Here is a 27252-nt window from a genome sequence, read left to right as displayed (position 1 = left end):
TCATAGCTGTTGCATTGCATTTGATAACTTCCAACTGGAAAGATTCCTCTAAAGTTTCGTATTCTGCGTGGTGGAATGCCATTTGCTTTCATCATAGATTAGACACGAACTACGTCACTCCTGTTTCCTTAGCAATTGAGAGAGACCACCATATCTTTCATCCATCTCTCCCTCAAATCCTGCTTCTAATACCCCAATGCCCTTATCTGAGGAAGGCCAAAGTTACTGAAAAGTATGTTCACACCACCCTTACCAACTTTTTAGAGGGTAACTCCCTATTACATCAGTCACAGTCTGGATTTAGGTCTAACCTGAGCACCGAAACCGCTCTACTTGAGGTAAACGAGGCTGTGAAGGAGACCCTCGACAGGGGTGGAAAGGCCCTGCTTATCATGCTTGATTTGTCGGCGGCCTTCGACACCGTTCCCCACGACCTCCTCCTAACTAGACTCTGGGAGATTGGGCTTCGGGGAACGGTGTTCGCATGGTTTCAGTCTTTTTTGGCCGACCGGAGACAAACGATCTGGGATCCCCCTTTCTCCGCCCTGATGCCGCAGCTTGAGGTAGGGGTCCCGCAGGGCTCCATACTTAGTCCCTCCCTCTTTAATATCTTCCTTACACCTCTGGCGGCACGGGTGGAGGAGCTAGGGGCCCAGATCATATCCTATGCGGATGATACACAACTCCTGTTCACTTGTGACAGGGGATGTGACTTCGATGGAGCAGCCATTCGGAAGTGTTTGGAGTTTGTGTTTGAATGGTTCGGGAAAAGTGGCCTCAAATGCAACTCCGACAAATCCGAGATATTGTTCTTTGGCTGTCCTGCAGACCTAAGATGGAAGCAATGGTGGCCTTCGGCCATCTTTCCCCCTGCCAGCGATTCGGTCACAGCTAAGAATTTGGGTATGATGGTTGATAACACTCTTTCCTTCAACGCCCAGGTTGCTGGCTTGACTGGGAAGTGCTTTGCCATCTTAAGGATGTTACATAAGTTTTTGCCTTATCTATCTTTTGAGCATAAGAAGATCACGGTGCAAGCACTAATAGGCTTGCGCCTAGACTACGCCAACATCCTTTACTTAGGTCTTCCTGAATATCTGCTGACTCGTCTGCAGATAGTTCAAAATTCTGCAGCCAGGGCAATCTTCGGTCTAACTAGAAGAGCCAGGGCCAGCAATCTCCTTGTCTCTCTGCATTGGCTGCCGATTCGTAAGCGCATCTCTTTTAAGACCTTCATTACAGCTTTTAGGGCGCTTCACAATTTCGGCCCTGAATATCTGCAGAGAAGGGTCAATTTCTATCTCCCATCTAGACCTCTGAGATCTGCTGCCCAGGCTAAGGCTATTGTCCCAACAGTGAAGCGTGCTCGCTGTGGAGGTCGTTCCTTTAGTTACCTTGGACCCCGTCTCTGGAACACACTGCCCCTGACCTTGCGGACGTGCACCAATCTCTCTGTTTTTAGGAAGGGACTTAGAACTTATCTTTTTGCCCTGTAATGCTGTTATGGTTAATTATGGTGCTGTTGTGGCTTTATGTTAGTTGCTGGTACTTGGTGTGATGATCTTTAGCGCCGGGACGCTCTTTGGAGCAGCTGAGCGCTCTACAAAACAAATAGTAACATAACATAACATAACAAGTACGCAAGCCTCCATGAGCATTTTTCTTGTTGTCTTATTTCTCTGAATTCATTTTTATTGTTAATGTTTTCTTTATTTTTATAAACTGCTTGTATTTTTGCCTTTTTCTTTTTCCCTCTTCTCCCCCTTTCTAATCCTTATCTAGACTTTATTGTTTATTGATTATTTTTACTCATATGCTCTAATTGTATATCTTTATTTATATTTCTATTATCTTACTTATGATATGTTATTGTAGTATTTTTCCATGCTTGGTTTCAATAAACTTGAACTTAAAAAAGAAGGTACAAAACGCCATTTTAGATTGTTTATGGACAGGAAGGGGCACTTTCCTGCACAGGAACAATCGCAAGGGTGCCTGCGTTGGCACTGGCCAGCTAAATTAGCATCGGCGCAGGGGGACATGCAAGGCTGCACCAAATTCCTGTAAATACGGTGTAGCCCTGCATTTCAGAAGTGACGGAACGCAGCATTAAGCCAACAAGGCTAACGCAGCACTCTGCCATGTCTATTGTAAATATGCCCCAAAGTTTGATTGCTTTTTTGTGGATACTATGCAGTGCTACTTGAGAGATTACTCAAAAATGGAATTATCTGGAGGCCTGCTGCCCAGCGAAAATTGTACGGTTTGGTGATCTGGAGCTTCACCACATCGGAACGGATGAGCCACCACACAATCATACAAGATATAAATTGGGAAAATTGTGAGGCTGGTGTCCATATGAGGTCAATGGAGCAATGATACCTGCAGTGAAGACTTAATCAGTAGCATTTAAATAAACATCATTTCTGTATCTTTATTAGCTGGACATCATGATAAGATGTAGATTTATAAGACAACTTTCATTGCCAGGCACATTTTAAAAGCTTAGCTCTTTCAGGAAATGGACTTAGTTTCTGAGTAGCGCAGTGTCAGGAGCTGAACCCACCATGCCTCTGTGGGTCTGCTGGGGTCCGTGCCTGGTGTTAGCTGAACTGTCCCCTCTGACCTCAGGAGGGGTCACGAGAGGGCAGCTCTCAGTTCACAAACCAGCAGATGTGTAAAGCATTCTTCTTGTCAAGATTGCACTGAACTCTTCCTTTTCTCTTCTGCAGACTGGGGAGTTGTCCGCAGAGAACACAAAAAAGGCGAAATACAGGGGCTCTGACCCTCCTGATCACAGGTAACGTCATCACAGGCAGGATGGTACCAACCTCAGGTGTTTTATTCATTCAGGGCACTAATTGTGATTACGATGATGACCTGTGGACAGGCCGGAGTCAAGTTTTCATGCTTGTCTTCGTCCTTCTTTTCCAGTGGTCTTCAAACTGTTTCATGCTGATCACCCCTTGTGCAAAAAGGTTTAGACAGCACCTACTCAGTCTGGAAAAGGAAAGAGTCTTTGAACGGTTATTCTTGCTTTGTTACATCTGGCATGCTGGAAATGTATGGGTGCCTATTGGGGGTTCTGTCAAGAAATGTAGACAAACACGAGTACACAGTAGCATGAATTCCGTGTACACATATGAAGAATGCTGCAGATTTAAATTGAGAACCACGAAGTCAAGTCACCTGGACTGAGAAGTCTAAAACTATATGTTGTGTTGCTTTTGTGGAATACATTTAGAATATCAAATCAAATCACAAACCTATTGAGAGAGGGAGCAAAGGGGCAAGTGATATATATAGTTCATTCAAGAAATAGAAGCAAGCATTGAAGTTCCTGGTTAGCTTTTATTTTGTCACATTACAATATTTACCATCTCAAAACTGACAGTGAGGGTCAATTATCCCACATAAAACAACTTTAAACCAAGGGCAGTGGCGCACTGCTGAGAAGGCTCCAGTCATTGTTTCTTTCACAGTCTCAGTCCCACGGTTCATCTCAGATCAGGGAGCTGCTCTTTCTTACTATCCAAACTTATATTTGAAAACCTGTAACTATATAGTCCAAGTCTGGATCAATCTCATTCTGCGCTTGCAAAACTCTACATCCTACAGAACTTCAGTGGAGTGAGATGACAGCTCAGGTGTCATGTACATATACCAAGCAACGACAACCTGGTACTGCGTTCATACCTGTATCGCGGATCATGTATGATGCAGGCATTCTCTGACATGACTTGGTGAGAGAGTGCATGTTAATGAGATCCGGATTAACTGTAGATTTGAAGATGTACTAGTGTTTTGGACCATGGCGCTTTTTTAGAAGTGTAATGTCTAACAAACAAGTTACTTACCGTGACCTGGTCGACACTTACCGTCGGATTTTTAAGAAGTTTCTGAAAGTGTCTGAGAAGGTAGAAGTTCAACGGGGTGGAGCTGCAGGTGGTGCCAGCGGAGGAGGTGTCATCAGGAAGCTGTTGGATAAAGTCACTGGGAAGATTTCTGCTTTCTGAATTAGGGCCATAGGTACAAACATTAGAAATGTCGATTTCCTAATTGAGATTCTCTCTGAATCTCAATGAAGGAACCGGTATTCCTAGTGTATGAAACTTACTGGGTTTCTTTCCCTGATTCCTTGTGGGTTACAAATCGACCTACTTTAAGATTATTACTGAGATAGGTCACAGATTGCAACTCATTAGAAATCACAGCCATCACAGGGATGGGTTACCACCAGTTTTAAACTGAAATTCAGTAGGAAAAAAGGTAATATTTTCCATACTGATTTGGTATTTGGAATAGATGCCCAAAACACTCCCCTTCCAAATACCAAATTATTAATGCAAAATGTAATTCAAGTTGCCAAATCACATTTTACACATTTGAAAAAAAAAATCTTGCTGCAAATGTTCAGATTCAGAGAATCGGCCCGTTTACGACCGGAAAAATGCATCATGCCTTTAGCCCTATGCCTTTTTTTTTGGAAGTCAATATCTCGAGAGAGACGTACCTGGGGGGTGTAGTGAATGAGGGCCCAACGAGGCCAGATAACCCTTCTGTGAAGGACCACTGAACAGGATTTGCTGCTGCAAGGAAGGCTTATAGTGGGTGCTGCCGCAAAGTTAGGTCAACCGGCGATGCGCCTTGGGTAAACAGAGGAGCAGGTTGGTCCTAGTCTCCTCTCTGTTCTGAGAGCAGTTTGTAGCCAAAAATGTAAGCACCTTTAACATCACCACCTAGGGTCCAGGACTTGAGGGGCACCACTTTGGGGGTTAGAACTTACTTAGGGTGAGTCCAAGGGCAGGTTCAAGATGGCTGGAGCCTTTTCTGACCCTGAGGCTCTGATCAGGATGCAAGCCAACTTGCCTTGGAGTCACTCTGTTAGCCATGGTTTTAAGAAGTGGAACAGAGCTCATGCGGCAGGACATGCCTCTGAAGGATCAAGGCAGGCTTCAGGCAGCAGAGCAGTCCTTACAGGTGCAGCAAAGCAGTCCTCTTATGTACACATCAGGCCAAAGCAGCAGGTGGTCCTCTGAGAGTCCTTCAGTAGGTCCAGAAAGTGAACTGAAGAGTGGATGTGAGGGTCCTATTTTTAACCCTAGTACTGTTTTGAAGTATTAATATTTTTTACAGAATTCCCTTTGAAGACTTGAAGCTTCCTACCTCCCATGCCCTGTCTCTAAGCTGGCTGCATGAACAATGCAGTGATGACAAGTCCTTTCTGTGAAGGCGGAGCACAGCCTATTTATGTGCAAGTGGGGATGTGCCCAGCTTCACCCTTATCCCTTATACAGCCAGGCTCTCCTAATCTCTTTATTGCCATTGAAGAGGATTTTAATTAGTTTTTCAGACAGCAAAAATTAATTCTTTACCAGTTACCATTCAACAGTTAGCACTTATTAAATGTGATAAGGCAGTCCAATGTTAGCTGTTAGAACTGGCTATTTCTGGTAAGCTAAGGCTGACGCCAAAGCCAGGCAGAAACCACCATTCTAGTCAGGGCGAGGGAGTCACACGCCAAGATAACCCCTGCTCACTCCCTTGGTAGCTTGGCACGAGCAGTGAGGCTAAACTCGGAGGCAATGTGTAAAGCATTTGCGCCAGCACACAACAGCAACAACATACTAGGCACACCACAAAAGGAACTCCACACAAGGTTATTTATAAAATAACTTTTGTATTGTAAAAACACATCAGATAGTATCACACAATATACATGGTGCCAACTGGTACGGGCAATATTCACAAGGGATTATGTACAGGACAGGGCCACATGGGCCACTGTCAGAATCAGCACTTAGTGGAAATTAGAATATAGGATATAAAATCACTTCTAGAACTTAGAATAAGTATAGCACAAAATAACAGTTATAGATCACATCCAGTAACTACTGGGAACAGGTAAGTACCACCTACGCAACCCTAAACACCTTAGGAGAATGTCACGCAGGGAACCAGGACCTCACTAGGACCACCTGTATTAGAAAGAACAACCACCTAAGAATAAAATACATTTAGGGGTATACACAAGAACACATTACCCATGATGCATGAAACACATTCAGAGGAGTAGTAAAGGAAAAACAGATGATGCCTAAAAACATTCAGAGGTGTAAGACAAGGGAAACACATGATGCGTAAACCTACACATTCAGCGGTGTTCAGAACAAAGCACATGATGCAATAAAATACATTCAGAGGTGCAGCGCAAGAAGACACATGATGCCTAAAACATTCAAAGGTGCAGCGCAGGGAAAAGGAAGACACATGATGCCTAAAAACATTCAGAGGTGCCAGAACAATACAATAGCGCAAAAATCACATGATGCCTAAAAACATTCAGAGGTGCAGGAATAACACATGATGCAAGAAAACACTTTCAGAGGTGCAATAACCATACAATTGCGCAAAACTTACATAAGCCACCCTCTGTGGCAGTCCCTAGGCCAACTGGCCTTGTTGGGGCTCAGACGCCCTGTGTCCAAATGTCAGGGCGCGCTGCCATGCAGCGCCAGTCCAAGCACAAGCCTAAACGTAGCAGGTGCCCACTACTTGCTGGGCACCTGAGAACATCCCAAGACCTAAACGGTCCAGCTGCCCACTAATTGCTGGGCAGCTGTGAACTTCAAACTGCGACAGGGTCCTCACTGACCCTTAGGCGCAAACTGCGCCCACGCTGGAGCCCCACAGGCTCTGAAGACACATGTTGGAGCCACACAGGCTCTGACCATACACATATCCAAACGTTGGAGCCACACGGGCTCTTAAAAACAAATATGGCCCCTCTGAGCCACACAGGCTCTCTAAACAATGATGCCCCCACGTTGGAATCCCCCCTCTGGGGACTCGTGATCCAAAGGAATGCTCGTCGAAGCACTCAGGCCCCTAAAACAATCATGGGCCTTCTGGACCCCCACTGGGGCCTCTCTAAACATACGTTGCCCCCTCTGAGCCACACAGGCTCCCTAAACAATTCTGCCCCTACGTTGGAGCCTTGCAGGGCTCAAAATAACAATGGGGACTGGCCTCGAGCCTCTCTGGGCTCGAACATTCAGGTGTGCCCCATCTCTCCTGCGGAGCGGCCCGCTGTCAACCGGGGCCGCTCTGAACATCATGCAGCTGCCTCGCACTCACCGGGAAGGCGGGGACTCTCTGGCGCTGCTCCTCAGGGGCCGCGGGCGGGGCTTCTCTTGCAGCGCGGGCTCTCTTCTTCTCCGGTCTCCCTCTCAATCACGGGAGACCGGCAACATCGCCCACTGCACCAGCAGGGCTCTCCCCGGCCCCCCGGGAGCCCCGCAATGACCGCCTTGCTCATTTTCTCTCTCTCCTCGGGCTGCCACATCACCGCAGGGCTCTCCCGTCCTCATGGGAGCCCCGCGAAAGCTCACGCCGGCCTCTACTATCCTCGAGCACATCTCCGGTCTCCCTCCATAGCATGGGAGACCGGCAACGAAACAAAAGATTTCCACGGGCAGGGGGAAGCAGAAGTTGCCTCAAACAGGCCCCGCCCACGTCACCAAAGGATCTGCCTGGCTTCCTGTCTCGCAGGGCCGCCAATGGCAGCGCGGCCCTGGGCAGGGAGGCGGGCTCAGCACCTCCTCACACGATCTCCGGGCCGGCGGCGGTGAATCAAACACGGGGCAATGCCGGGTGGGCACCGGCCTCAGATAATTAAATAAAAACGGGGTGGCACCCGTAAATTGAGTAAATAAACGAAAAATAAAGTGCTTCCAAGTACTACCACAGCAGGATAAAGCGCTCCTAGCGCTAAAGGCAGAAGTAGAGCGCCACCAGGCGCTAGGGGTGAGAGCAAAGCACTCCCAGCGCTAGGGACAAGTAAGGGTCCACAAGTCCAGCAACAGCAGGGATACAGGGCAAAGCAAAAGTCCCCCAGAAGTCCTCCATGGTCCTCCAGGCATCCAGGGGCTGGGCAGGGCCCAGGGATTCCCCTGGGCCCAAGCAGCAGCACGCCCCTGGCAGATTCAAGTTAGAAACTAGAACAAATTGGAAGGGGACACAGCCCCTTCTTATACAGAGAAAAGTCTTTGAAGTCTTTGTGCAGGCAGTGTGAGAACCAGCTAGAACTGGTTATAGGGAAGTCCTGTCAGTATCAGGGACAGAGGTGACAGTCGCCCAGCGGGAGGTGGAGCCAGCATTGTGGTCAGGCAGGCACAGCCCTTCACTATCAGGTGCTGTCTCCTCCCACTTGCCTGGCAGCAGATGCAGCCTTTCATCCACGGGCTGACTCAGACAACCTCCTGGGCTCTCCAGCCCCTGTCATCCTCAAACCAGACAGTCAATCCACAAGCAGGCCCAGGCACTCTGGGCCAGGCTCACCAGCCAATCACACGCCAGACACAAATTACACAAATATACCAACTTCTAAAAGTGGCATTTCTAGACTAGACACAGTCATGCCGCATATACCATTTCGCAGCGTTCAGTCTCACGAGTTCTCTCATACCAAACTCGTACCTGCTCTCCCCACACATAAGGAACTACTATGGGCATACATATTCTCCATTCATTCCTATGGGAGGGCAGGTCACTCACCACACATGCACAGAGAGCTCAAGCACTTTAAACTGTACCACAGTGAAAAAGTGAGCAGAGGCCTAAAATCACCACCACCAGGTTCCAGAAACCAGCTAGGAAAAAGCAAAAAGTCTCGGGGTGAACCTGCCAAAAGGGCCTGGTCCAACATTATCCTATGGGAAGGTAGACCTCAAAGTAGTGAAAAATAAATTTGTGTGTTTTTCACTACCAGGACATGTAAAACTCAAAAGTAAACAGCTAATCTTTTGATTACAATAAACCCTGTCCTAAGGCCTAACTAGAGCCTACATTAGGGGTGACTTAGGTGTAATAAAGTGGGGAGGGGGTTTAAGGCTTGGCAAGGAGGATATTTTGGCAAGTCAAATGGGCAGTTTAAAATTGCTTTCAGGCTTCAATGGCAGACCTGAGACATGGTATAATGTGCTACTCAAGTGGGTGGCACAATCGGTCCTCCGGGTCCACTAGTAACATTTAACTTACAAGTACTGGGTATATGGTAAACAAATTTAATAGGAAGTTACAAGTAAAATAAATATGTCAACAAGGTGTAAGCCACTGTTATTATGTTTTAGGGAGAAAGCACAAGCACTTTAGCACTGGTTAGCAGTGGAAAAGTGCACATAATCCTAATGCCAGCAAAAACAAATCCAGAAAAATAGGAGGGCAAAGGCAAAAGGTTTAGGGGAAGACCACCATAAGGTTGACAAGTCTAACACTCAGGCCATAAGATGAAGTCATGAGAAGGTGTATAGGAGTCCCTTGCTCCTTGCCTAATGGGTGTTCTTGTAGAAACTCCAAAATGCCGAATTGTGAACACTGTCCTACTTGACTGTACTGAAGAGACCTAGACAGGGTACCCCCAATGTTTGAAAGAGGCCCAATGGCACCTTAAGATGTAAACAACATGAATAGAAAGATGTTCTGTTGCACCAGTGACCTCCAGGGACAAAGCATGTTGTCACAGGAGCAGGACCTGCTCTACCACGCTTGTTTCTAGAACACGACCCAGGAATGCGTTTTCTCGACCCACTGTTAAAAAGAACTTAGGGCCATATGTGTCAAGCCAAATTGACTTCGCAAACGCCGAAATTTCGCAGAATTTCGGCGTTTGCAAATGCAATTTGGACTAATGGTATGCATCAAGGGAATCTGCTTGAAAAATAAGGAATCGCAAAATTTGTGATTCCTTATCTTGCGATTGCATTTAAGGAATCGCAAATTTTGCGATTCCTTAAAATAATAGCTGATTGCTATTTTTGAAAGGAGTGAAGAGATCAACCTCAGGTGATTTATATTTTTGGTTTGGTCTCCTTACTCTTTTTGGCCTTTGCACAGTCTCTGTATTTTCTCTTATTAGATCCTTTTGGCTTGATATGTCAGTCACTTGTTCCTCTTGATTTTTATTGATATTCATAATTTTGTACTTAAGTCCTCTATTTGCTTTAGGCCAAGAGTCTCCTTTTCGTGGCTTTTTGTTTTCAGGCTCTAGGACTCCACGTTCAACTCTCCAAGCTCTTTTTCTGGAGCTTTGCCTTAATTTAGTTTCTTCTTCACTGTTATCGGACTCGGTTTCAGACCTTTCTTCACTTCCTCTTATTCTGAACGTTATTATTTTCAATTCGTCAACTGAATATGTGTCTTCTTTTCTCAGTTCAGTTATTTTACATGAAGCTTCCCCCGAGCTGGTACTTGGACTCTCATCCTTATCGTGAGTTCCTTCCTTTTCACCAGTCTCAAGATTTACGTTCCTGTCTTTAAAAAAATTTCTGTTCATCCTTCAGAACTTTTACATTTACCAGTTTCTTTGAGTCCATTGTCAGTGTCCAAACTGGTACTTGGTTTTTCCAGATGTCGACTTTCAGGTTGATCTTCAGGATCTGGAATTTCAAATATTTTGTTCTCTCCTTCAGATGCTGAACTTGTGTCCGATATTTCCAGATGTCGACGTACAGGTCGAGCTTCAGGATCTGGATTTTGGTCTGTTTCACCTCAAGTGTCAGAGTCTGAACTACTATTTGTCTCTTCAAGATGCTGATTGTCAGGTTCATGTACTCTGATGGTATGACTGGAATGAACACATCTCTTTAGTCCAGCGCACTTTACTGCTGTGGTGCTGACCAGGATAACTTGTCATGGTCTACCCCAGTGTGGAACTAAACAGTTTCTTCTTCTGTGCACTTTTATCCGAACACAGTCTCCAGGACTCAAATCATCAGCTGGATGTTTTTCTTTTGTACTTGCATCAATTCCAACCTGGTGAAATAAAGAAGTCACCATGTCAGCCAGGCTCTTGCAGTAATCCAGTATGATATCAACATTTATAGTCAATAATTTGTCAAATGGTACAAATGCTTGCCTCATTACTCTTCCCATCAGTATTTCATGAGGACTCAATTATGTCTTTCTATCTGGTATGCTCCTTAAGGTAATTAGAACAAGTGGCAAAGTGTCAGGCTATTTCAGTCCTGTGGCCAAGCACATTTTTCCCAGTCTGTTTTTAATTGTTCCATTCACTTGTTCAACTACCCCATAAGCCTCTGGTCTGTAAGCACATTGTAATTACTGAAGAATGTCCAGTGCTTCACATATCAATTGGATCAATTCATTTTGAAAATGGCATCCTCTATCTGACTCAATGGTCACTGGAATCCCAAACCGTGGAATGATTGCTCTTAAAAGAAGTTTTGCAACAGTGACTCCATCATTTCTCCTTGAGGGAAAAGCCTAGAAACCATTATGAAAACAAACAAATGATCACAAGGACGTACCTTAGTCTATTACATGGTGGCATTTCGATAAAATCTTACTGCATTCTAGTGAAAGGACATCCCTCCCGTCCTATGGTTCCCATGCTTACAACAGTTTTTCGTCCTTTATTCAATTGTTGACACACTAGACATCTTTGGCACAAACTTTGCGCAATCAACCTAAACTTTGGATCGGACCAAGTTTGTCTAAAAAGTCATATCATAGCATTTCGATCAATATGAGCTTGACCATGGTATATTCGGGCCATGTTAGAGATCATGCTATCAGGCATTACTGGTCTTTCATCTTTATACACCCAAATTTCATCTTCTTCCCTTTGCCTGCAACCTGCTTTTATCCACGTATCTTTTTCCTCATCACTTGCCTCTTCTTGCAACTGTCTCACTTCCTGCCAAGTCTCAACTATATAAGTAAGCATCAAAGGACTTGAAACATGTTCTTTTTCTTTTTCCCAATTGATAGAAGCTACATTTCTAGCACAGTACTGAGCAATGGCGTCAGCAAACCTGTTTCCTTCAGTGACATTGTCATCTCCATTCTTGTGAGCTGCACTCTTCACTACAGCAATCTTCTTAGCTGTATCGCCTCAAGTAACATTTTTACAAATTCAACATTTTTGATGGGTGATCCCGCAGAGGTCATATATCCTCTTTGAGATCACAGTTGTCCATAGTCATGAACAACCCCAAATCCTTACTGACTATCAGTCACTATGGTAATTCGGACATCTTTTCCCAATTTGCATGCTCAAATCAAAGCAATCAATTCAGCCACTTGAGCGGAACGTATTTCTTTCAGACAAGATGCTTTCATGACATCTGCTACTGTACATACAGCATATGCAGCACTCAAAAAACCTTCATCAGTCCTCAGGCATGAACCATTCACTAACATCACACAGTCAGATTCTTCCAAAGGTTCATCCTTTATGTCAGGTCTTGGTTTGGTACAGTACTCAAGCACATGCAAACATTTATTATCAATGTCATTTTTGACTTCTACATCCAAGGTATCAGGCTACAAAGTGGAAGAATTTCCATTTACTCATCTTGCTACTGTCACAATATCTGCACCCAGAAGTACTTTTTCATACTTGGTCAAATGACTATTTGTCATATATTGTGTTTTTGACCTAGTGAGTAGAATTTCAACCGAGTGTGGTACATACACCTTCACTGGGTATCCCATCACTATGCCTTCACTCTGTTACAAACTCACACTTGTAGCAGCCACTGCTTTCAAGCATCCAGGCAATGCTTTAGCCACTGGATCCAAAACTGCAGGGAAATAAGCAGTTGGTCTTCTATTTTTTCCATGTCTCTGAATCAGAACTGATAATGCACATCCTTCTCTGTCACTGCAATACAGTTCAAATTCTTTCTCATAATCAGGCATGCCTGGTGCTGGTGCTTCACACAAACTATTTTTCAACTGTTCAAATGCTTCCATCTCTTTTTCATTCAGCACTATAGGATCTTTCACATCTCCTTTTGTCAAGCGCTGTAAAGGTTTTGCAATTCATGAAAATCCACTTATGAATTGACGACAGTAACCAACCATTCCTAGAAAGATTCTCACTTGCTTCTGTGTTTTTCGGGGGTTTCATTCCTCTGATAAGTCTGATTCTTTATGAGGTCACTTGTCTAATCCCTTTTCCAATCTTATGACCTAGGTATTGTACTTCTTGTCGGCAAAACTGTAATTTTGATGGAGATTCTTTCTGTCCTCCTTCTGCCAGCTGATTCAGAAACACATGCATATTTTGGTCCTTGATGCCACTAATAGGTCATCAATATATTGAACCAAAACAGACTTTCCAGGCATTTTTAGACTTTCTAATGATTTCTTCAACAGTTGATTAAATATGGAGGGGGTCTCAGTATACCCTTGGGGAATTTGGCACCATGCCAAAATACGCTCTCCAAACCTGAACGCGAAAATTGGCTGACTGTCAGGATGTAATGGAACTGTAATGAACGCATTACACAAATCAATGACTGTGTACCATTCTGCATCATGTGGAATCTGATACAATATCACAGCTGGATTTGGTACAAGTGGGCAACATGGGACAACAATTTGGTTTATCTTTCTTAAATCCTGTACTATTCTAAATGTTCAATTTGGCTTTTTCAGTCCCATTATAGGTGAATTACATGGGCTATTCATTATCTCTTTCAGAATTCCCTGCTCAATCATTTTGTCAATTACAGGGGTTACTCCTTCAATTATTTCTGGTGTTGATTTATACTGTGGGATGTTTAGGTAAACAGCTCCTTCTTTTATAGAAATCTTCACAGGACTCACATCCTTCATTAGACCTATCTCTTCTCCTGTAAAGTCCCACACTTCCTCTTTGATTGTTTCTTTTAATTCATTTGGGATTTTCTCTTTGTCGAACACAGGAAACATTTCACTTTGTTTTGAATCTATTATTGACATGGTCATTTTATACAGTATGTCTTCATTTGCTGTTTGGAAAGCAATGCCATCTGGTGAACAGTAAATGGCACAATTCATTTTACAGAGTATGTTGCGTCCAAGCAAATTAACAGGACTGCTGTCACATACCACAAAACGATGCATTTCTTTAAAATGTCAAATTTCTCTACTCCTACTGGTTGAGTAAGTGGTGTTTTAATCTGCTTATTGGTTACCCCTACAACTTGGATGTACTCACCTGAGAGAGGAAGGTTTTGAAGTTATACTGATCTAACGGTAGAACAGGTAGCACCTGTATCCACTCGGAAGGTAATATTTACAACATTAACCTTTCCATTCACAAAAGGACCAGACTGATCTACCTCCAGAGTTGTGCCAAGCACACACTCCACTTCCTCTCATAGGCACCGTCATCAGCTCTCATCTGACTCATTTCCATCCGATCTCAACCAATACTGCGGAATTGCAGTTGCAGGCGGAGATCTTTTTACCTGATCTCCTCTGTAAAATCCTGTTTCTGCACTGTATTTCTGAAGATTTACACTTTGTGGGAGCGGTGGAACTGGTACCTGACTCTGCTGAGTAACTACCTGTCGCTGTGGCAATGACTGTGGGTTTACGTCATTCTGCACCTGAGGATTCAATGATTTATTTTCCGCATTAACCTTTTGAGGTAACTTACACCCCTTCTTCCAATGCCCTATCTTGCCGTAGTTATGACATGGCCATTTCTTTTTTGCTTCATCTATATTCATTTGTCCTTTCCCTTTATTCATATTGCCCTTCATTTTTGCTTGATTCACTTCATTATTTTGATTAATCAATTGCGCTTCTTGTGCTCTGCTACTTTCACTTGTGCCCACAGAGCCTTCTCCTTAAGCTTTCTCTGTTTGGCATCAATTTCATCACTACAATATTTTGCATATCTTAACACATCATCCACTGAGCTGGACTGCCAGCACATCATGTGGTGTTTTATCATTTCACCTAATTCGGGTCTTAAACCAAATACAAACCTATATACAAAATGTTAGAACTGGGGGTCTCCAGTTGACAATGGTATTTACCTTTGTCCAAATAGGGACCCTTGCTTCTAAGTCAGGATAAGGGGATTACACTGCTAGATCAGCCCTGGTCACCCCCTTGGTAGCTTGGCACAAGCAGACAGGCTTATCTCACAGGCAGTGTGTTAAGCATTTGTGAATATACAGTAATACAGTGAAAACACTACAGGTTGACACCGCACAGGTTTTATAAAAATAAGTATTCTTCATATAGACTTAACACAAGACCACAAACGACGTCAATCCACAATACTGTACTTAAGATTGACTAAAAGACAGTAAAAGTTGCTTAGTACAAGTTGGTGATAAATGCGACAAAGTTCTCAACAAAGTACCTGGATGCGTAACGCAAAATAAACAAAAGGCTCGCAAAGGGAGATGCGTCGGTTCCGTTCTCCAGGGGAGATAATGCATTGCGCCTCAATGCTTGCGCAGAGTAGGGGATGCGTCGTGATCCTTACTGATGCTGGAGTGATGCGTAGATTCTCTGCCTGCGGCCCGGTTGTGATGCGCAAGATGGCACCTCAATGCGATGCGAAAATCCTGATGCGATGCGAGAAGATGGCGCCCTTGATGCGATGTTGATGCGTAGGCGCCCTGGCAGCCTTGCAACGACTCTGTACTTTGGAACCGCGGCAGGCCCTGTGACATGCTTCTCCGGTGATGCGACAGCAGGCCGCTTCGATGAAGACACGCTTCCTGGGAGATGCGGTGGCAGCACGCTTCTCCGGCGATGCGACAATCTCAGCTGCGGCGGTGTCACGCTTCTTCTCGTTGCGTCGAGCTCCCAGCAACACGCAGGCTTCTGCAGTTAGAATTCCCAGCAAGGAAATTTAGAGGGGAGCTGGAGATGAAGTGTTTTGTCCCTGAGACTTCAGCAGGAGGCAAGCACAAATTTCAAGCCCTCAGAGATTATTCTGTAAGATGATAAAAGTCCTTAAAAAGTTCCTTACCCTTTTCCTTGGCAATAAAGAAACCACTGCAGGCCAACCCAGTAAACAGCACACTGGCAGAGGGGCAGTCCAAACTCCTGCAGCTTCCTTGGTTCTTCTCTTTGGCAAAATGTTAGTCTTGTTCCCATAAGGGATCTAAAGTCCTTGGGTCTGAGTCCCAATATTTATACTACTTTTCTCTTTGTTCTCTGAAGGCAGAGAGGCCTCTGACTAATCCAAACAAGTTCTTGAGCACTTTGTTTACAGGACTCCTTCTTTCCTTTCACAGTGCATGGCAGAAACATCAGACTCCCCACAGGAGGTGGAGCCAGCATTGTTGAGGGAAAGCACAGCCCTGGAGCACTTTGTTGACATGATTCCTTCTCTTCTTTCACAGTGCGGGGCAGAAATAACAGCCACACCCAGGGGTTGGAGTCAGCATTGTGGAGGGAAGGCCCAGCCCTATTCAGGTCCCAGGTACAACTCCTCCCTCCCATCTATTTATTTATTTATTTATTATAAAGTTTTGTATAGCGCGAACAAGACCCGTGGGTATCAGAGCACTTAACATGAAATAAGAAAAGGAAACAAGGTTAACATATGTATAAGCAGTTAGCAAGCAATCGCAGTGAGGTAGATGACATATATATTCGTAGCACACGTGACGTTAGCATAAGTAAATATGCTATGATTAAATAATAACAAAACATGTATATATAACAAATATGAGGTAGCACGGTATAGGTTCATGTATGAGGTAGCACGGTATAAGTTCATGCAAGATGCTGTTCTCCTGTTCAATCAAATCTCCATTCCTATTGGCCTTTGGGTTGTTCCCATATCATAGGATACGTATTCCATTATAGTATTGACTATGCCTCCCATTTTGATGGCGTACTTGATCTGTACTAAGGCAGTATTATAGCAGATCCATGATCAGTGATCTTCGCTAAGTAATGTATCTATTCATCAGCAGGCTCTTCACTTCCCGTTTGAATGTTACCAGATTCTGGATCTTCCTGATGTTTGGAGGGAGTGAGTTCCATATTCTGGGGGCCGCTCCTGAGAACGCTCTGTCATAGGTTTTTTCTTTCGGAAGAAGGCTGGTCGTAGTAGCAGCTCCCCAGCACTCCTAGATGGTCTGTTGCCACCGGACAGCTGAATTTTCTTTGCAAGATATCTTGGGGTGTTGTCGTGTAATGCTTTATGTGTGATACATGCTATCTTTATTTGGATTCTTGCTTCATATGGTAGCCAGTTTAATGCTTTCAGGTGCGGGGATATATGGTCATATTTCCTAGTTCCGGTGATAAGTCTTGCTGCAGCGTTAAGGCATGCTTTCAATGGTGCTGTGGACATTTTTGGTAATCCAGCCAAGGTGGTGCACCCATATTCAATCCTCGAGATAACTAAGGATTGGATTGCCAATTTGAGGTCTGACTCTGTGATGAATGGTTTCAATTTTCTTAGGTAGTTCAAGTGAAAGCGGGCACTTTTCGCCATTGAGTTAATGTGGGCTTTCATGTCTAGATTCTCATCTAAGATGATTCCTAGAGATTTGGCTGAGTTGACAAGGGTTGGGGTGCAGTTTAGCGCAGTCAGGACTTTCATCCATTCCATTATTTCTGTATTCCTCTTTGGTGGAGAGATTAGTAGGAACTCTGTTTTATGTGCATTCAGCTTCAGGTGGTTTGCCGTTAACCATTGAAGTGTCATTTTTAGTGTCTCATTCATTAATTCCAATTCTTTTATGGATCCGACCTTTACGTAAATTTGCGTGTCGTCAGCATACATGTGATAGGATATTTGAGATTTTTGGAGAGTTTCTGTGAGTGGCTCGACGTATAGGTTAAACAGATCTGGGGATAATGTCGATCCTTGAGGGACTCCAATTGTGGTAGGACAAGGAAGGGAGATTGATTGGTTAACCAGGAAGCGCTGTGTTCTGTTCTGTAAAAAGGACTCGAACCATTTCAGCACTATTCCCGATATTCCCATCCTGTCCCGTAGCCTGGTCAGTAATGCTTCATGATTTACCGTATCAAATGCCGATGACAAGTCAAGGAGGATCAGTAAGCATGCTTGATTTTGGTCAAGGGCCTGTAATGCGTCATCGGTAATGTGGAGAATCGCTGTTTCAGTGCTGTGCCCTGCTCTGAATCCTGATTGGCATTCATCTAGCAAGGAGAATTTGGTGATGTGTTGGCTCAATTGGTTCTGCACACATTTCTCGGTCAACTTGGCCAGTAAAGGGATGTTGGTCACTGGACGAAAGTTATTTGGATCTGATGTATCTGCTGTGGGTTTTTTGATTATGTGAACGACTTGACCTGTTTTTAGGCAGTCGGGAAGGATCCCTTGTGACAGTGACGCGTTTATTATTTCGGTCCATATTGGAATCAGGATGTGATTGATTTCTTTTACGCATTTTGCAGGCAGAGGATCTTGGTGGTGGTTGTTGGGTTTGATTCCTGAGAGCGTCTTGGCAATCGTGTGTTGGTCGTACAGTTCGAATGTTTCCCAGCTCGCCTTGTTTTTTGCCATAGTGCAATCCGTTGTAGAGTTGGCATCGTTAGTAGCCCAAGGTTCGTTGGGAAGGTTCAACGCCGAGTTTTTAAGCTCTATTTCAAGTGCTTTGGCCTTTTCGGTGAAAAATGTGGAGAAATCATCACAGCTTAGGGATGTTTTTGAATTTTCTTGCACTGTTTTGGCTAGTTTGTTTGATTGCTCCTTTAGGATTTCAAATAGTTTTCGTGGCCTGTTTTTGGCATTATCCAGTTCTGCTCTTATAAATTCCTTTTTTGAGTTGATGATCTTTTTATTATATTGTTTCCTTGTTTTTCTGAGGGCTTCCAGTTCAGGAGTTGATGGGTGTTGCCTCCATTTTCTTTCGGCCATTCTCAATTTGCGTCTGTCTTCATTTAGTGCTTCATTAAACCACGGGTTTTTAGTCTTTTCAGAGATTCGTTTCAATTTTAATGGCATGGTGTTATTAACGATATTTTCGACCGTTGTTATGTAGTGTTCCGTCAGCTCGTTAACTTTTTCCAGGTTGTTGGGTGGCTTTAAGTCTCTTTCACAGCTTTCTACCAGTAGTTCCATATTTGCTTCTTTTGTGTCTCGAGTCCATTTTTTGGTCTTGACAGGTTGCCTGGTCCTACCTTTTCTCGTTGCGGGTATCATGAAAGTTATGGCGTGATGATCAGACCAGTCACATGGTGTTATGGAGTGGATTGTTGCAACTTTGTTTCTTGAGATTATCCAGTCTAACGTCCCCCCTTTAGAATGTGTGGGCAGTGTGCACGCTTGAGTGAGGTTTAGTTCAGTGAGGAAACCTTTAAGCATGTTGACCTGTTTGTCATTGCAGTTCTCCCAATGCAGGTTGAAGTCTCCTAGGAATATGTTATTGGCAGCGTCGTTAGAGTTGGCTGTTATGATCTCCATTAACTCTGCTATAAACTTTGTGTTATCTTCTGGTGGGTGGTAGAAAGTATGCAGGTTGCACCATTGAGTGTTAGTTGATCTTATGTTAAGACCAAGATACTCACAGGATTCAAGTGGGTCGGCCTGAATTTGTTTAACCTCTATGTCAGATCGATGAATACAGGCTATCCCTCCCCCTAGCTTTCCGTGTCTATCCAGTCTCAGAACGTTGAATTGCGGTGGTATCAATAGATCCATGGTTGGGGATGAGGATTCCGTAAGCCAAGTTTCTGTAAGGATTGCCAGGTCGATGTCCTTGTTGAGGATGAGGTCCGCTATGTCCGATGCATGTTTGGTAGCTGATCGGCAGTTGAGTAGTAGACAGGATAGATGTTTTTCTTTTTTACTAGCGTTCACATTTTCGGCTTCGTTTGGTGTTAGCTGTATGTGCTGTAAATTGTGGGGGTTGGATGTTCTATCGTTTTTTCTCGCTGTTCTGTTAACGTCTAGTGGGACTGTTTGGATTCTCTTTTCCTCCTTGTGGTCCGATAGGTCATATGTTCGGATTAAGGCCAGCGTTTCCTCTTTCGATAATGATTCCGTCCTGTCTGGTCGGTTGTCTCTCTGTTTTAAACGCATGTTCGCTTCGATGCTCTTTCTGTGTGAGGAATGTACAAGATTTTGGATATCCGTGACTTTGGCGTGAATGTTCGCCGTCCTCTCTTCGATTTTTTCTATCGCCTGTACGGTATTCATAGTGGCTTGTGTTAGCTTGCTCACAAGTTTCTGAAGCTTAATAAAGTCCTTCTTGATCTGGTGGGGTTTCTTTGGGGCGGCCGATCTGTACATCCGCTCAACTCTTCTCCTTTTTGGAACGGTTCTTCGTTGCGCTGCCATTTTCTTTATCTTCTCTTTTTGATTGTCTATTCCGTCTCCATTAGGTGTGTCGTTGGTGCTGGATATGTTCTGAGTTGGTAGGATCGTGTTAGAGGTTGAGGGTCTGTAAGCCGCTGGTGTTGTATTAGCGTGAGGTGTAGGGAGGTTGATGGAGTTAGATAAGTCTTGTGTTATTGGGAGTTCGTTTGTTGATGTAGGTGTGTACGAATTAGGTATAGTGCTGGCGAGGGTTTGGGATGTAGGAAGGCTGATGTCTTCTGTCTCATCCAATTCCTGGTTGTTGGGTGGCGCTACCCTCACTGATGCAGATTTCCCTATTCACCACTGGGCTGACTCATTCTGTCTTTTGGAATACCCCAACCCTGTCACTCAAACTCCAGACAAGGAATACACAACCTAGTAGAGGCAGGCTTTGGATAGTTAGACAAGAAAATACCTACTTTCTTCTAAAAGTGGTATTTTCAAACACAGAAGGTTAAAACCAACTTTACTAAAAGATGTAGTTTATCATTCTGAGTTCAGGCATACTAAATTCAAATTTCTACCATGTTCCATGAGTCAGTTAGGAGTATAAGATGTAATATTCTAACTGCCCATTCTGGCCTATGGAGAACAGTTAGCCTTGCAATAGTGAAACACGGAAATGGCTGTAATTCACTATTAGGACATGCTACACACACCAGGGCATGTCCTACCATATACTTACAGTATACCCTGCCCTTTGGCCTACCATAGGGGTGTCTGATATGAAGAAAAGGGAAGGTTTAGGGACTGGCAAGTGGGTGCACTGGCCAAGTCGACAAGGTAGTCACAGACTGCACAGAGGCCTTGCACTGGCATACTTTACAAGCTGCTTTTGTGGGTGGCACAACCAGTGCTGCAAGCCCACCAGCAGCATTTGATTTACAAGCCCTGGGCACACATGGTGCACTGTACTAGGGTCTGACAAGTAAATAACCCAATCATGGAATAACTAATCAGTACATCAATTTAACATAGGGAGCACTTGCACTGTGGCACTGAATGGCAGTGGCACAGTGCCCAAAGCATATTACCAGAAAAACATATAAAAAACAGAGGAGGCAATCCGACAAAATGGAAGGGAGACTCACGCCAATGATGCCAGGTCTAACGCAAAATGGCTTATAATTTTATCACTTAACGTTTCATATCCGCTGTATTGTTTAAAAACTAAAAGCAATCTTTCGTGATAAGCATGTACAGATTCTTTAGGTTCCTGTAGAGTTCTATCGATTTTACCCAATCTGTTTTTTTGGAGGAATATTATTTTTTTAAATGTTATAACTTGATCATATTTTCTCATTACCTCCGGACCTGGAGCACCTGTTTTAGCATCTCTTGTATATTCTTCTTTTGGCCAATCAACAGTAATTTTACATTCTGTCCATAAATCTGCAGGTACAACTATGTCAAATAATCCATCTAAATCTTCCCACAACACTTTTGAAACTTTCACAAACCTATCTACTTGTCCATACCATTCTACAGGTGTTTCTTGTAATCTTGGAAAATCATTTGTAAATGACAATATATCTTGTCTAGTCCATGGTACATGTACATAACCTCCTCCTGGTATTTCTCTCATGGGAAATTCAGTCACTACAGATTCCTTTTCTTTGACAGGGAATGTTTTATCACTGATTTCTTCCCTCCTCTTTATCCGCTTGCTTCTTCATCGATCTATATCTCCCCATTTTCTCAGTAACACAATTAATTCTTTTATTTGAGTCATTCTTCCTGAAGTATTCACATTTTCTATATCCTTTTCAGTAAAATCTGTAAGGTTTCTGTAGCATTTTTATTGTTGCAAATTCTATTCCTAATTCGTTTGCTGTTTCTTCTAATTTATCATGCAGCTTTTTAGCTCTCCACGTTATACTTTTACACATAAACATGAGCTCATCATCCTGATATGTTTTTAGTCTCTCAGTTCCAATAGTTCCAATAATCAATTCTTCCATATCTATTTTTAATCTAACCATGTCTAAAAGTTTAGGTTCTACATTTTTTTGCTGTAGGGTTTTAATCCAATCATTGAATTCTTCTGCCGTTGGCCCTATCAGAGTTTTTGTCAAATCTATTTTGTCTATACTTCTTTCAGGAGTTTCAGTTGCTGATTCTGCTGCCATAGGAATTCTATATATTGGGCTTTGATTTATAGTTAAAGCAAGTGGTGTCCTTCTACTAGTATTTCTGGTTTCATTTAAATCTGGATAAACCTTTTCCTTTACTTTTTGTAAACTTGGATTCAATGGAATTGTTAATGAAGGCTCATTTATTCTTTGGTTTTCGAAAACGGGTATTACAGGACCTATAGTTACTGGCACAGTCACAGCTTCTATATTTCTAGTGTGTTCTTGGATTTTCTCAGCTAATTCATTTGGTGATCGCATTAATTCAGAAGTACAAGGAATTTAATCTGATTTTCGCTCTGTTTTCTCAGAACTACTTCTTTTGTCAAAATATGGTTTTGGAGTTCCTGTCAATCTAGTCTCCATTGGGGGTGCATTTGGTGTTATCACTGCAGACGTGCTGATACGGAGGGGGTCTTCTATTTAGAATCTCCTCCAGCACCTCATCTTAGGTGTCACTGATCCCACAACTCCTTTTTTCTATTTCCACATTTTTCCTCTTCTCTGTACTCTTTCTCCCTAAAGGTTCATCAACTGTTCTCATCGGATACATTTCATCCCACATATCAGCATTTCTCCATTTTCTCATTCTACCCTCATGAGTCATTCCCCATAAGCCTCTCAGACTACATCGTCTTTCTTTTGCATTATCAAATCTCACCGTTCTAACTCATGCATCTCGTCTTCCCATTCGGTCAAAGCTTCAAATTGTGTCAGTCTAGGTTTTGGTTCAAGTCTCATCATTTTCTCTCTCAAATTTCCTAATACTGCTGTGCTAAATGAACCTACTTCTGGTAATGCCAATTCTCCATCGTTTTTAGTATACTTCACCCAATTCTCTAACCAGATGCAAGTATGATAGCCATATTTTGTCATCATGTATGATGCAGGCATTTTCTGTGGAGGAAGTATTTCTCCCTCTCTTGTTACTATTTCCTTATCCTTCTTAAATAGGTTTTTAAGTTTCTTAAACCATGAAGGTTTCTCCCTTTCTTGTCCATAATAATAATCCTTTTTCCACCAGTTTCTTGCTTCAAAACAACCGTACACTCTGTCTTAAACTGCTCCGATATGCTGACCTATCCCAGCGCGATTCACACTAACGCACTAATCAGAACAGAACACGTCATAATCACTTCGACCTATGCTTGCGCAGTTCTTGCTAACGCACCAATCAGCACTCCAAATGTCTAAGTCATGTGGAGCTATCCCAACACGACTCTTGCTGATGTCAGATCTTCTCCGGATTCTGCTGACCCCTCCTTTACAAAATGTATCAACACAATATTTTACACAACTTAAATCAGTTAGTAGCAACACCAAACATTTCCATTGCCTGTTTCACTAAGACCAAAGTGATAGTTTTATCCAAACTCGCAAGAATTCTGTTTTTCCAGTAGACAGCGCTTATCTCTCCTCTACCACAGAATTTAGTTTCGCCGATAAAGCAGATCTTCCCTCTACTTTACCCTTCTAACAAGCTTAGGTAGCAACTCCGCTACTCTACCAGGGCTAAGTTTTAGTCAGAGTACATTTGAATCCTGTTTTTAGAGCCGAGATTTTAGAACCAACTACTTTCCCTCTTTCGTACAGGCTCTTTTATACCCTTTTCCCTAACTCAAAAATGAAACTTTTATGGTCCATACTCGTTTCCCATTGGTCCATCAGAGGGGTAGTGAAGATCACCTCATGTCCTCTTTGTCCAAACCGGTTTTATATTTTCGCTATGTCATCTTCGCATATTCCCACACGGTCAAAATTGTCCAGTTTGCAATCTGTCATCCTGTCCTTGTATCTTTCATACATCATGTAGTTACAGCACACAGTTTTCCCAGGCTCATAAATTCAAGCATCCTTTGGCACAACTCAGGTGTCTCAGGCCAAGCTGACCTTGACATCTTTTCACCGAGCACAGGCCGTTTAAGCATCTCTCGCATAGTCGCGCATGCGTAGAGCCATACTTCTCGAAGTCTCGCATAATCAGCCATTTTCGAACTAGGCCGCACTGGCCTCAATGGGAACTAATATGAAAACAAACACAAAAGACGTTAGATATAGAATTTGAGCCCTTCTTTCAAACTCCCGCCATTCTAATTTTCCCTGTTAAAGGTTACCTAGCCATAGCGACATATATGCGTCATTTACTTACCAATTTCTATTTCTTTTGCCACACAAATACTCATTAAAAGCGCGAATACATACCTTTATTTAATTTTAAAATTATTACAGCACTATAGTAGTATGACTTCTTCACATTATAAGTACGTTAGTTTTTGCAAATCAGCAAGTTAGTTTTCCCACGTGTACCTTTCTCTGTGTATGCTTTTTGTTGATTAATTATCATGCTCCACACGGTAATACATGTTATTGTTAAGGGATATTGACTTTACAATGGGTACACAAAAATGTTTGTCTTTCCTCTGCTCCATCAATACACATGAATGACTCCCATCCAACCTTTTACTAACCAGGCGACTTGTGCCTAAATATGTGAAGCACAGGTGCAGCATGTAGACGTGCCAGGGAAAGATAACAACATGTAAATGTAAACGGAATGCAGCGTGAACCAAAAGAATAAAAGTTCAAACCACCAAAGTGGATAGGAATAAGTTGTTATGGCACAGGAAACTGAAATGAGAGACACAGAAGGAAAGACAGGCTACAACCAAAAGAAACAGAGGAACGCAAACTGGCAAGCACACGGACCAAGAGGAAGTGATGGCGGGATATAGGTCCCTTTTAAGATGTATTAAAAACAGTAGATTTCAGAAGACCAGCGCAAACGCTGTGCAGGCAAAACCCAAAATTGAACAAGACAATGGTAATGATACTTAAAATATTAATAGAATATGAATTGACATTTTTTAGATGATAAATCTTGCTTACATTAGTATTGTCAAGCCCTCTTTTCTTACTACTACCTAAGATAAACTTAGCACAAAATAGGCCTACTTAAAGTTTACCTAGAAGGTTTTCTCCTGTCTACCTTTTTGAAACAATAGAACCAATTTCCAGCAAAGAAACAGTCGCCGCATCTGCCAAGTTGGCAAATAAGCTGAATGTAGGTTAGATGTGCCTTGCTCGTACACTTCAGCAATCAAAGGTGATTACTGTTCTGTTAGACCCTCAGTTTTGAATCCCAAGTAGGAAGTTCCTCTCCATCTCATACCACTCTGATGTAGATATTTCTTTCATGTTACACTATCTACCCTCTAACTTTTACCTGGTGATGGTTAACCTTTTGTATGTACACATATTCGGGTAATGTGTCAGACTGGTTATTTTGGTTCCTTTCTATTCTTCACGGGTTTCTTTTGATTGTATTTAGTTTAGTTATACAATGTGGTAATAGGGAATGGAAATGTATACATATGCTTATTTTTATTGTGGTTGCAGCCCTGATGAAGTCAATGTGTGCTACCAGACACGACGAAACACTTGGTGGCTGCTGTATTTTGATGGCTGCTGTTTGTGGATATTAATTTCTGAAGACAAGAACTACTAAGAATTAAATCAACTTTGATGAAAAGGTTCTGAGTTATTCATCATTATATGGATTACGGACTTCTGTGGCTGTGTCGATTTACTCTTTTTTATACTTTGGATTTTGGACACATGTTAAGAATATTCATTTGAGTGCTCGGGGAGATCTGTTCATAGATTATATATTCTGTCTGAAAATTGTTAAACGTTGTCGAGATAAAAAATTGCTAGTGAAGCACTTTTAACTTTTCACTTATTTACATTCTATGAAACCTTGTTTATTATTTGGAAACAATAAACAAGAAGCCATAATATCAGGAGATTGATGTGGAGCTGCCCCTCCACTGGAGACCAGACTCCTGATCTCCATCTCCCCAAACCAGCAGTGATGCAAACATCACCATCAGCTTGGGCGGGGCAGGAGAGTGGCATTCCACAGGATAAACTGCATGAGATCAGCCCCATTTACAGATATTGAGCTGTTATCGCAGAGATCTGTATGATGCTGGAAAATCAGCCCTGCTGCTGAACCACTGGGACATTCAGTTCCACTGTACTGCTTGCATGAGCCACCAGGAATGGTTGAGAAAAAGGATACTTGAGACTAAGCAGCCAAAATACCTTATAGCCACTCTCACCTGGATCCAGGAGCAAGCCAGAATGGCGGGATCATAGCCTGATTGCCCAGGACTCGCTGTTACGGAGGTAAAGCCAGGAATTCCACTGTATCCAGGATTGCCTCTATAAATGGAAGCCTCTGAAAAGGAATCTAATGGGACTATGCCTCGTTTATGGTAAAACCCAATGTTGTTAAAGGTTTTACGTCATCTGGAGGTGGCCCATGACTGAATCCTGTGATCCTGCATTCAGCAGCCAGCCATAGAGGTACAGGAAAAGAGAAACTTCTGACCTCCGAAGATGGCCAGCAGCCACAACCATCACTTTTGTGATCTTTCACGGGGTTCTAGTAAGGCTGCCTAGAATGGCAATCTAAAAATGCTGTTGATTCACCTTGAACCACAGGCAACACCTGTGGGACTTCAGGACAGCTATATTAAAAGTGCATCCTGCAAGTCCATGACGCCATCCATTTGCCAGGGTCCTAAGCAGACAGAAGCTGGGCCAATGTGAAACATTTTGAATCAGCAGTTGAGGAGAGAAAGTTTAAAATGATCATTTTTGAGTAAGGGAAATACTGAGAGTAGGAACCCACGCCTTTATCTGAGCCCAGTACTCTCTATGGTAGCTTTATAGAGCAATAGGCTAGCCTCCTCCATATGTATGTCCCTGTCGGTTTGCACTTTGATTGCCACATCCACGTCCACGGCCAGCCCTGAAAGGCCTGGGCTCTCTGTTGAATCACTGGTAGGGAAGGCTGTACCTGTCTGTATGTCAGAACTTTAGAGAAGGCTCTAAATTTAAGAAACTGGTGTGGGAACTGCTTTGCATGGACTAACAGTCAAAAAGATTGCGCAGTAGCTCTACTGTCTTTAAAGTGTCCCAACAATAGAGTCCACGTTCTCACTGGCA

The 27252-nt window shown here is 43.1% G+C and overlaps 1 protein-coding gene across 1 annotated transcript in view; it reads left to right on the top strand.

The window, feature by feature from the left end:
* LOC147693350 (transient receptor potential cation channel subfamily M member 2-like) overlaps positions 1-27252 on the top strand; it is a 1918272-nt gene that overhangs the window by 81743 nt on the left and 1809277 nt on the right. The window contains exon 5 of the mRNA XM_086933680.1: positions 2733-2800. Within this exon, the coding sequence (XP_086789806.1) occupies positions 2733-2800 (68 nt within the window). The remainder of the gene's footprint in view (positions 1-2732; positions 2801-27252) is intronic.

This window comes from Lissotriton vulgaris, chromosome 8 (genome assembly GCF_964263255.1).
Source record: "Lissotriton vulgaris chromosome 8, aLisVul1.2, whole genome shotgun sequence".
NCBI lineage: Eukaryota > Metazoa > Chordata > Amphibia > Caudata > Salamandridae > Lissotriton > Lissotriton vulgaris.
The sequence above is the reverse complement of the archived record's forward strand: the minus strand, read 5'-3'. Positions and strand labels throughout refer to the sequence as shown.